Source organism: Pistacia vera, unplaced genomic scaffold (genome assembly GCF_008641045.1).
Source record: "Pistacia vera cultivar Batoury unplaced genomic scaffold, PisVer_v2 Contig318, whole genome shotgun sequence".
NCBI classification, from domain to species: Eukaryota; Viridiplantae; Streptophyta; class Magnoliopsida; order Sapindales; family Anacardiaceae; genus Pistacia; species Pistacia vera.
The window spans coordinates 737035-749744 of NW_022196133.1; the positions used below are offsets into that span (position 1 = coordinate 737035).

A 12710-nucleotide genomic window follows, 5' to 3' on the forward strand; every position below is an offset into this window, starting at 1 on the left:
CGAGGAGGGAGATGAGAGGATCTTGATTGTGGTGTTGGATTGGTCAATCGGCGCCGGAGTCAGGCTAGATTGGGCCTAAACAATAGTCGAGTGGGTTTGGAGGGGGGGGGGGGGGGGGTGTGGTGGTGGTGGTGGGGTGGTGGTGGTGGTCTGGATGGTGATGATGATGGTGTCTGGGGGTGAAATAAAAAGTGAAGGGCAATAGGGTAATTGTATAAATCAAATTTAAATTAACTTATAATATTAGTTTAAGAGTGGGAATATGGAAATAATAGAACCAAGGTATGAATTTGGGCTTTGGCTAAACTTTGGGTGAAACATTCGTTTGCTCAATTAAATATAGAAAATAATAATTAGATTTCCGTAGCAACTTGATTAATCAGATGGTGGTCAACGATTTTCTTTAGACAAGAACTTTTTTCTTTTTATCACTTCAAGAGGACAATTTTAAAATATTTAATTTGATTCATAAATAATCTAATATTTTTCTATAATAAATCAAACATATATTTATTATTTTATTAAAATATAATTCATTCTTACCCATTAATAGAAGATTAATATTACATTCACAATCTCTTCTAACAAACTTTCAGTTCGTAATTAATCAGTTCTAATTTATCAGATATGATTCACGTGAGATCCATTATGAACTAACTAATTACGAGCTTTCATATTAAAATTGTGAGTAAAAGTTTGTGAGAAAAAGTGTGGGTTTAACATTTTGCACTTCCTTTTCGTTTATACAAAATTTGCTTTAAGTATAACCGGATGCAGTCAGTCAAAGAGGTCAGACGTACTGATGAAAGATTAGCAAGTCCCACAAGAAAATTATATTGGTGTAGCTTTAATTAAATTGTAGATGATCAAAATTGAGACAAGAAGTGAACCATTAAGAAGAAAGAAAATTCACTTTTACTTAATGAAAACAAGAATACAAACCACCACTAAGCTCCTAAATAGTCTGATGATAAAAGAGTAAAAGAATGTTTCATAAATTCCTGAGTTCGAGTCCTCTCGGACACTAATAGGAGTAACCACTAAGGCTTTTACCTGACCGATAGTTTCAGACTTCTGAAGGATTAATTAAAATGCGTGCAAATTAGTCCAGATAACCCAATTATTAAAAAAAAAAAAAAAAAAAAAAACACCAGGAGAATGAATATTAAAGCTCAAAATTGATGCTTGGCAACAAACTGAAAATCCGCCATTGATGCTTGGCAACAAACTGAAAATCCGCCATTGATGCTCCAGTATGAATACTGTTGATAATTAACTGCCTTATCCTTGTTACATCACCTAATACATCACATTTCTTAGTACAGTTGGATTTACATTAAAATAGCATGTCTCTGTTTATTTAATTAGGATCATGGTCCAAGTACTATAATATTACCTCTATTTTATGATTATTTATGTATTGTGAAAGATTTTTACATGTAAGTGCGGAAGTGCCCCACTTATAGATTGACATACTTACATGAGATCATATGTTAATGTTTGTGGAAATATGAAAAGGGCTATGTTCCGTAAAAGTTAATTGGTATTTTGTATATATATTTGACTTTGTGTAAAAGGTTTACATGATTATTAATGCAGACTTTTATAATTTTTATTACATAGAACATAAAATCTGCACGCTCTTTTACTGTGCATAAAATACAAAATACACCAATATAAAATTTAACATAAAATACACAATTTAATTATGGACTACTATTTTTTAAAGCATCCTTTATTGATGTACATTGAGAAGAACCTGATTTATCATTTTCTCCATAATCAAGTAAGAGGAACCATTGGGAGAAGTAATTGCTTTTAATGCCAATAATTTCCACTCCATAGCCTTTTTCTTCATTTCTTTGCCCTTATCTCCATTCATCAATTCTCTCACAAGTCTCTCAATTTCAACTCTGCCAACATCAGAGTTTATTTCCATGCCGACACCCCATTGAGTGTCACACATCCAACAGTTGGTCTGTTGCTCTGCGAAAAATGGCCAACATATCATAGGCACACCACCACACAAGCTTTCCATTGTAGAATTCCAACCACTGTGGGTTAGAAACCCTCCAATCGCTGAATGACTTAGAACTTCCTCTTGGCGACACCAATTTGCCAGGAGACTCCTTTCTTTTGTTTCTGTCATAAACTCTGGAGGAAGAATGGCTGATTCACCGATGACTAGATCAGGCCTAATTACCCACAAAAAGCTTTGTTTACTATTCGCAAGACCCCAAGAAAATTTGACAAGTTGATAGTCTGTTATGACAGTTACACTCCCAAAGTTAACAAGAACAACAGAGTTTGGTTCCTTTGAATCAAGCCACTCCAAACACCCGGGTTGTTCTTTCCATAAGTTTGATCCTACGAGACTCAGAGCATTATCAAGTGGAACCTGATTCAGGAGGAGCTGAAGAGGACCAATACTGTAGATAGGAGGATAAGTTGGAGAAGTTGCTTCCAAAATCTCACCTTCTAAATCATCAAAAGTATTGAAAATGAGTGCAGTTGCATTACGTGCATTCTCAACTTCTCCCAGGGCAAAATCGACCATAATATCATTCGCATCAGTAGTTCTGATAAAGCTTGGCATATCCTTCAATCTTATACCTTCCATACCAGGTATCCAATCAAGAACAGTATCCATAAATCCATTTGTTAAATAACTCATATCTACATGTCAGAAGTAAAGGGAATTCAGTGGCATAATTTTCAAACTACGTACGTAATTAATTAAGACATGCGTCAAAGAAATAAATGAGGATTACCTTTGAGAGGAAATATACCCTTTTCTATTAAATTTCGGTAATTCACGTAACCCATGAAGCCAGAAGCGCTTGCTGTCCAAAAAAGAACGTTAGGAATATGCAGCTCTTTAGCAACCTCAAGAGTGAAACTCATAACAAGATCAGATACTATGCAAGTGACTGGAGGAACATTTGACAAAGACGTGCTGTTGAGTTCCACGAGAAGATCTTTAAAGGGAGCTAAGCAGGTTTTCCTGGTTGAGTGGCATATAGAGGGAACGTCTTGCGTGGCGTCAGCATCAGATGGAGGGAGACCATCGGGAATAGTTTTAAAACGGAAACTTGAGGTACCATTGAGAGATTCAGGGCCTTGGGACCTTAACAGCCGTCTATGATTGAACTCTGTGTTTACAAAAGTGACATGGAAGCCTTTGTGGTGAAGAAATTTAGCTAGTTTTAACATGGGATGTATGTGGCCTTGAGTTGGGAATGGAACACAAACTGCATGAGGGCGATTAGTTTCTGAAAGCATCGCAGACCCTATCTCTAGCTCTGCTAATTTCGATCTTTCTTTCACCTTAGCTAATTGGTGCTTAGCCTGCAAGGTTTAGTAAATTTATAGAAGGAATTTGGACCATACCCCCACAAAATGGATTTGAAAATACCAATTTGATATCATCATTATTGATCTCCTGACATCAGTCCAGTATCTCATTTTCACATATAAGAGACAAATACTACTTATCTGCCCATCCTTTTTAAATTTTTAATTTGATATCATTGTTACAAGACGAAGATGTTGGGATATTGTGTTTTGTTTTCTTATTTGTTAGCGTGTAAAATTGTATGTCTTTAAGTAAATTATTTAATAAGAAATATAATTACAAATAAAAATAGAAATAAAATCTTTCATATACTACCATAACCATAAAGATGAAAACCAATTCAAGGTTATGAGAAAATATGAGAACGCAAAATATTTGATATAGCGGTTATTAAACATCATGCGTAAAGTGTCTTAGAAACTAAGGTTGTTTCTGTTCTAGGTACTGGGTTGAGCATGGTTAGAAACTAGGATTGTTTCAGTTCTGTTAATTATGTATCAGATTTATGATGTTCTGTACTTTTGTATATCGTGTTTATGAAACTATAATAGATTTCTCTTATCCTACATGTAGACGAGTTATACTGAATCACGTAAATATTGTGTCTCTTTATTTAATATGATTTTATTCTTATATTAATAATCTCGAATGTATATTTTTCATTGCACCATCATCTAACATAATACTTCTTTTTCAAAACAGTTCATAACAGTGCTTTCCGTTTTTAAATTTGTTTAAAAGATTATTGTGTCTATATTAGTGACGTCCAAGGCGGCTTATATCTAACTAATTTGTCATAAATAGAGTACATCTCTAGGTTATTAAAGAATATGGACAACTTGAAAAGACAAATCACTTGGATTACATACAAAATAATAGCGACAAACATCACCATGCAAAATTAATTATGCATAAACTTTGATTTTAAAAAACAATCATGACGTCAGCCAATTATGAAAGAAATAAACAATGGAATAAGTACGCTGGACTCCGTCAAATTCAGTATAGAGGAGAGTTAATCACCATCCAAAGAAATATATATATGATAGCAAAATCTTACTAACCCTAACCCTTTACTTGATTCATTCAATGATGATTCATGATGAAGTCGTCTCTTAAATTAAGTTTCATTTGATTCATAATGAAATATTTGTACCAAATTGTTGTGTGTGATTTTTCTATTAAACTCGGTGAGTTACAAGGTATTAAATCGACCCAGAATCAGTCCGACCCTATCGATTATCTGACCCAACATAAGCTCGTCGACAAATAGCTTGACCCAGCATAAGCTAGGCACGAACAACCCGAATGATCATTTAATCAAATCCCAGATATTACGGGAATGACTAGATTAATAGCAATCTCTGCGCAATCATAACACCCAATCGCGAGAATATCGGAGTTGTAGTTGAAATCAATTGTAATCCCTTTATTTTCTCTCTTTCCTTTGTACAAACCTTGTGTATAAACCCCCTCAAATGATGAAAAAGGGGTTAGAGAATTTTCATAGAACTCTTGTTGTAAGCTCTCACAACAAATACAAGAATAGTGGACGTAGGCTTAAGAGGTTACCTCGCAGAACCACTTTAAAAATCTTATTTTCTTTTACTTTATTGCATTTATCATTCACCCATCGCTAATTATCTGTAATCACACCCACATCCGTTCCGGTTCCACCAAGGTGAATCAAATCTCTCTAGTTGGTGCGAATTTTCGTATCAACATCTTGGTGCTAGAGGAAGGGCCTCCACCAACATCTTAGAAATTCCAGCGAACAGCCATAGTAACCTACCCAGTCTAGGCTTGCGATCGTGCGTACCATATTGAAGACCACCACCGAAAACCATGAAAATGTTGAAACCACCCATCAGGAGGTGCAACAGGATGCTGTCGGACGTCGACCACTTGTGTCGCCAACTCGGCACGTCACAAATAACCAAGGGGCAAAGACGTCAAACCCTGAAAACAACCAGTTGCTTGAGATGATCAGAACAATGGTTGTATAAGCGGTGCAACAAAACGTGGCTGAGCTGAGAAATCAGCAACCAATTGCCCAGAACCTCTACTAGCCACACTTCGCTGATGCCTCCCTAACAGGTATGAATTCAGCAGGTGGCCAATCTGACTCGTCAACATCGAGAGGCAACTGATACCTTCGCTATCATAAACTCAACTCCACTCATGAGTGTGAATCTCGCGGGCAAATTAACCTCGAGAAACGGCCAAGGAAGCAACCACTGGGTGAGAGCGAAGACAACGGTCACCCCCGAGACGCTCGGCGGTACCCCTAGCAACAGCTTGCAGATCTTAACCCACGCCCGAGACAAGCTCAATCCTCGCAAGCTCAAAAGACGAGTCATGTGCGCCAATCCAACAATGATCGACGTTCTGGTTATAACTGACGTCGCGAGCAATGCACCAACGAGAATGATAACACCTACCAGCCTAGCCATCATGACTCGACTTTGCGCATCAACGCGCGCAATGGAGGGGCTTCGCACGCCACAGACTTGCGAACTCACTTACTCGAAGTAAGGCTAAACAGAGCTAGCCAAGGCAACCATAATGAATATTTAGATCGCGTGCAGAAAATGTTCGACGATCTAAGGGCCCGCCAGAACGGCGCAGTGGAAGAAATAGTGAGTTCCCCCTTCACATAGGAGGTTTGCCAGGCCCCACTTCCACAGGGATCAAAGCGCCAGAGAGTAAATTCAACGGGAGAGAGGACCTTAGAGACCACCTCGACAATTTCAATGACCTGATGGAACTACACCAGGTCTGTGACTTGGCGAAGTGTCTCTGCTTCACAGTCACATTAGTAAGGGATGTCAAAAGGTGGTATAAGAGACTCAAGGTGAACTCCATCAATTCCTGGCAACAATTCTCCTCGTTGTACCTACATCAATTTCAAGCAAGGAGACAGTTCGCAGTGTCACTCAGTTACTTAAGCAACATTCGTCAAGAGAGGGATGAAATACTGACCTTGTATTTAACGAGGTTCTAGAATGAACAAGCGAATGTTGCGGATGCAGCAAATGAGTCCGTCTGAACTTTGCTGAATGCAGGCATCAAGCCAAACACGGAGCTGTGGAAAGAGCTCCAGAGTGAAGATCACGTGAGCTTGGCCAAGTTTTATCAAATTGCTGCAAAACACCAGTGAGTAGAAAACACGCTGGCAGTATTGGCTAGAAGCTCGATGCGAAGAGCTCTGGATAGGCGATAAGATCGCCCATCACACAAGTGCGGGGGTTAAGACCGCAATGATAGGGATTGCAATAGGTCCCAAAAAAGCAAAGAACAAATAACCGAGGGGACAGACAGCCCTTCCCGCGATATACAGAATATACCCCCCTCACACGAGATATAGCTCACATCTATGAAGTCTCCCGTGAGGCAAAGAGATTGCTCACTCCAGAAAGGATGAGAGGGGCTCCAAGCAAAAGAGATCGGCAAAAATATTGTTAATACCACTAGGACATTAGTCATAACACCAATAAGTGTTGGGCTTTGAAAGATGTCATAAAAGACCTAATACAAAGGGGGATCATCCACGACTGGTCCAGAGAGCTCGTCACCAATTGGAAGAGACGGTTCCTTGATGGAAGGAATGGCAGTAATTTCTTCAAGGTTGGGAGCCTCGCCTGGGGGAAGTGTAGTCAGGGGAGCCGGATCCTTGACTTTTTGCTTGAGACCAATCTCCTCTTCACCTTCATCAACCTCTTCCTAGCCTTCACCATCAGCCTTGAAGTTATCCAAGTACATGTAAGCCATTCCTTGAACCTCGGTCTTCATTCTGTCGACCTCCTTCTGATAAGCTCGCGAGAGGAAAGAGAAGTCGATTGAAGGGTGGGCATCCCACAACTTATGTACAAGAAAGACCGATATCTACCAAGCCCGAGTAGTGATGGCCTTGTTCAACTCCTCAATTTGAAGTATGAGTTGCCCGGCCTCAGCTTCGGCCTTCCGTCGACCTTCCGCCTCCTAGGCAAGGTCAAGCGAGGACTACTTAAATTTGGCCTCCCAGACCGAGATAGCATTTTGAGTCAATGATAGCTCGGAATTCAGTTTGTTATTGTCACCTCGCTATTGTGCCAAGCTCTTCTCAGCATTAATTACCTTAGCTTTAGCCTTCACTCCCGCGGCCTCGCTCGCGTTGAGCTTGTCAAGGAATCTCTTTCCTTGACCTTAAAGGTGCCAATTTCCCCCTTCAGCTGCTCGAGCTCAGCCTGTCTGGCTTCCTTCTTCTTTTCTACAACCTCGAATGTTCCCAGGGTGACGTCGTCCTTGGGCATAAAGGCCCCAATGCTAATATGGTCGGGGATAGAGCTAGGCATTTGGGACCGGGCCCAAAAGCCCAGCTCTAAAACCCGGTCCTAGGACCGGTCCTTGAGAGGACCAGACCTATGAGGCCTGGTCCCAAAACGGGACCAGGCCTAAGGAGGAAGGCCCGGGCCCTCCTCCAAGGCCCGGGCCTGGGACCAAAAAATTTTGTATTTGTTCAATATAGTCCTCTGTCAAATTACATAAAACCCCCTGTTAATTTTAAAATAAATATAAATTACGAAGGCTAAAATTAAATTTTACAACATTTATAAAAAAAAAAATCTTCCAGATTTAAAAAATTTATAAATTTTACCCCTAAAAAAAATACTAAAAACCCCCTAAAAAATTTTGTTTTGCCCCCAAAATATAAAAAAAATTGAGGGGGGGAAATAAATTATCCAAGCCCCATGGGACCAGTCCCTACCAGGCCTAAGGCCTAGTCCCATAGCCCCATGGGACCAGTCCTGGGACCAGTCCTAGGACCGGTCCTGGGCCTATGGGACCAGTCCCTACCAGGCCTAAGGCCTAGTCCCATAGCCCCATGGGACCAGTCCTGGGACCAGTCCTGGGACCAGTCCTAGGACCGGTCCTAGGCCTATGGGACCAGTCCTTACCAGGCCTAAGGCCTGGTTCGAGTCTTAATTTTTCTCATGGGCCTAGGACATGACTGACTGGTCCCATTTGGGACTAGTCCCAAACGGGCCCAGTCCCAAACGGGCCCAGGCCTAAGCCTGCTTGGGACCGGTCCCTGCCCACCTCTAGTCGGGGAGTTGATCGATCAGCATGTCGACCGCAGCTTGGGCTGCTTCATCCATTTTCTTACTTTTTGGAAGGGAAGAGCTAGACTTACTCCCTCTAGCCTGGCCCGTAGGAGCGAACTTTTTCTTGGCCAAATCCTTGGCCGTTGTTTTTTGTAGGCCGCCAGCTTGCACAGCGACCTCTTTGCCCAAGCCAACCTGCTGTTCGACCACTTTCTGCTTTCTCGAGCCCGCCTAAGGCTCTGACGATTTCCTTTTGCTCGAGCCATCGTACTACTCGGGCCCTTTCTGTTTTCCCGAGCCACTAGCTGGCTTGGGCTTTTTTTTTGCCGGCCCCTTTTGGGGCTCAGAGACACTCTTCCCGTCAACTGCCTTTGAGGCAATCACGGGCTTCTTCGCGCTTGGGCCTTCCCTAAGCTCGCCACTGCCGCGCTTCATGCCGACAATGTCAGCGGGTTGCTTCGTCGCCAAAGCAACCGATGTCTTTTTGGCTGTCGCTTTCTTCTTAAGGCCTTTTGGTTTCTCGGCCTACATGTCTACAAAAAATAAGCAAACAGTGAGCGACCTATCCGCGCGAGGAGAATAAGCGCGAGTAAACGATAACTTAAACTTTTTTCAAAAATGGTAGGAAACTTGGCGTCGTCCCGACATAAGCCGTATGCCCTCAAGTGAAAAGGCGTGATGATCTCGTTAACATTACACTATTCGTCGAGAAGGTCGTTGAAACATTGGAGCCTCTGCAAGCTCGCGGCAAGGAGATAGGTTTGCTCGACGTTAATTGCAAAATAAAGCAACTCAATTATCTAGAATACAAAGCTCAAAAGCAATCCTCGCACGCACGGAAAGTCGAAGTCTTACTCGTTTTCGAAGCGAACACACCGCTCTCCCGAGCTTCATAGAAGAAAAATTGTGAGTCCCAATGTGGAACCTTTTTTGGGACATCGACAAGCCCGTTAAAACATACCTTCCTCGCCTTAGGAATGTAGTACGTTTGGTCTTGCCCTTTCTTGAGCCTATATAGATGGACGAGCTCCTCGACGAATGGCTTACCCAATTCAGTGATCATGTACGCTATGTATAGACTCATGATAATTACATACGAATTTGCAGACAGCTGGAGAGAAATGATGTCGAACCGCTTCAACACGCTGTTAATAAAACGATGAGGAGGAATAGATAATCCACATCTCAGAAGGGTCTTAGAGATTGCCACCCATCTGGGCGGGAGATTCTTTCGAGAAAAGTCCCTTGTAACCATTAAATTAAGTTGCGGCACATAGACAGGTCTTATAAGCTCTAGATCCCCAATAGTAATCGAAGATTGTGGTTCTCTTCACAGCCTATGGATTGGAGACCGCTTGGATTGAGCCAACTGTATCGAAGCACGGTCAGAAGAGCCCACCGCGTCGGGATCTGAGCTTCGCACGATGATTTCCTCAAAGACCTCAAGGGTTGCATCCCCAAGGACTGTCGAGCCCACGAGCGAGTCGAACATGCGATCGATTGTGTGACTACTAGAAGAAGACATGATTATAGCTCACTTCTGGGTACTTGAAACAGAAGCGAACATGTGTCAGAGCTCCAAAAACTCGACGACCATTTCACACTTGCATTCAATTCAGGCACCCAAGATAGCTCGTGCCACACAATGAACGCACGCGACCTACCTAGGGTTCTTGTGGCCACTTCGTTAAACCCACCTTAAACCCAAGATCGTCGGAGACGCACCCAAAAACCCTACTAAAGCCCTAGAACACTTAATGTGGCCACAACAATGGCCACCCTTTGTCGCGAAAATTAGAAAAATAGATAAAGAAAGGGAAAAGAACCTTACTGGAACAAAAGAAGTGTAGGAACTTGCCGGAGAGAGCACCGTGACGATGATGAAACAGCAACAAAGTGAACAAAGGTGTCAAAAAACTTTCGTGGATTGAATGAGTATTCTGACGACTTCACCACCTTTTATAGTGGTTTGCATGGAAGACGAAAGGGTGGGGTTTAATTGTAGCCATCCATCTATAGTGAATCTCAACCCTTCATTTGTTGAGCAATCTCAGCCCTTAGACGTGGCCACATGTCATCCATCCGCAAGGGCCAATGAACTGTTAGACAGCTACAATGATAACCGTCACCGCATGTCACCCTGACTTAGCGCATGGACAGCTGCAGTCGCCCACGCGCGACGAAACGTGACTGACAAAGGCTGCTGCATTTAATGTGACATGATCGCATGGAAATCACATATTTGCCCTAACTTTTAATTTTCTGAGTTTTGTCAAGTATCACAGGAAATGAAAATTCAAGTGTGAAGTACGTCGACCAGGCGTGAGGTCAACCCTTAAAGCTCTACCGAACCTGCATCCAGTGACTTGTTGGTAGTGTCGAGCTAATATCAAATCGAGCAATAGTCTTCGAAGCACGAAACGAGTATCGAACACTAGGGGACAGATGTTGTGTGTGATTTTTCCATCAAGCCTGGTGAATTGCGAGGAATTAGATCAACCCAGAATCAGTCCAACTCTACCGATTGTCTGACCCAACATAAGCTCGTCGACATATAGCTCGACCTAGCACAAGCTAGTCGCAAACAACCCGAATGATTATTCAATTAATTCCCAGATAACTTTAGATAGCAAATATTATAGGAATGACCAGATTAAAAACAATCTCTGCGCAATCACAGCGCCCAATGGCGAGAATATCAGAGTTGCAGTTCAAATCAATTGTAATCCCTTTATTTTCGCTCTTTCCTTTGTACAAACCTTGTATATAAACCCCTTTAAATGATGAAAAAAGGGTTAGAGAATTTCCATAGAACTCTTGTTGTAAGCTCTCATAGCAAATACAAGAACAATGGACGTAGGCATAAGAGGGTACCTCGCCGAACCACTTTAAAAATCTTATTGTCTTTTTCTTTATTGCATTTATCATTCATCCTCGTTGATTATCGTAATCACTCTCACATCTGTTCCGGTTCCACCAAGGTCAATCGGATCTCTCTGGTTGGTACGAATTTTCGTATTCACAAATCAAATTTCAGTAACAGATGAACCATTAAGAAATACAAGATTCATGATTCATGTATTTCTTAATTGTTCATTTAGTAGTAGAGCAGGAAACTTGTAGAATCAATTAACAAACAATCAAAATTAATTCTTGGCAACAATCTGGAAATCCACCATTAACATTGTTGCAGTATGAATATTGCTGATAATTAATGGCTAACTGCTGTTCTGGCCTATTCTAAATACATCACTGAATGCGTCACATATGCCAGAGACATCTTACTAAATGCTGTAGTAACGTTCTTAATTTTTTATCATTGTCAAAGTATGTTATTGCATACCATAATATCACCTCTTTTTTGTATCAGTATTTATTCATATGTCGTGAAAGAGCTAACTCAGTGTTGGCCTGCTGGCTGCTGATCAGCAAAGAAAGGCCAGCAGCATATCATAGGAGCACCACTACATTTACAAACTTTCTTCTGTAGAATTTCAATTAATGTGTGTCAGAAACCTCCCAACGCTGGGAGCATTACAACTTTTTCTTTGGGACACCAACTTGCCAGGAGACAACTTCATGTGGTTTCTACGACAAAGTAGGAAGAATGGCTGATTTACGATTGACTACATCAAACCTAATTACCCATAAAAAGGTTTGTTTATGCTGCCAAGTGAACATAAACAACCGAGTTTGATTTCTTCAAATCAAGCCAGTCCAAGAAACCTGTTGTTGATTGGAGGCTAAGTGGACGAAATTGGTTCCAAAACTTCACGCTTTAAATCATTATAATTAAAAGTACCCAAAATGAGTATAATATCAACTTCTTCTATTGATATTACCCTCATTTTTCAGCACTTAATTGAGGATAGTGTCATCCGCATCTGTAGTTCTGATAAAAGTTTTGTATGTGCACTTAATAATCAATCTTTTACCTTCCACACTAGGTATCCAATCAAAAACGTTAGCCATGTAACTCATATCTGTATGTCTATATATGAAAGGAATCATTCTCAATATTTTCAAATTTCAAACTTACATAAAGAAATCCCTTAATAATAACACTTAAATTTTTGGTTTCAATAGTTATTAACCTGATACATCAAATTAATTAATTCTAATCAAATCGTCTCATTCGCATACTACATTTACTTCAAGTTTATATAAGATTTTTAAGTTGAATGATTACTTTAACAAAACTGTAGCTTCAAATTATAATATAACATAAACAGCATTACTTTTGAGAGGGAATAGACCTTTTCCAGAAATTG

The 12710-nt window shown here is 40.8% G+C and overlaps 1 protein-coding gene across 1 annotated transcript; it reads right to left on the bottom strand.

The window, feature by feature from the left end:
- Window positions 1–1735: 1735 nt before the first annotated feature.
- On the bottom strand, window positions 1736–3288 carry LOC116136725 (7-deoxyloganetin glucosyltransferase-like). Its single transcript, XM_031422391.1, has 2 exons — window positions 2772–3288; window positions 1736–2676 (listed from the first exon to the last, which is right to left on the bottom strand). The coding sequence occupies exons 1-2, from the start codon at window positions 3280–3282 to the stop codon at window positions 1736–1738; spliced, it is 1452 nt and encodes a 483-aa protein (XP_031278251.1). The 5' UTR covers window positions 3283–3288.
- Window positions 3289–12710: the final 9422 nt, after the last annotated feature.

Coding starts and splice junctions, on each gene's coding strand:
- LOC116136725 (XM_031422391.1), bottom strand. CDS start 3,282: ATGCTTTCAGAAACTAATCGCCCTCATGCAGTTTGTGTTCCATTCCCA. Junction 2,677..2,771: donor GGGTATATTTCCTCTCAAAG/GTAATCCTCATT, acceptor TCTGACATGTAG/ATATGAGTTATTTAACAAAT.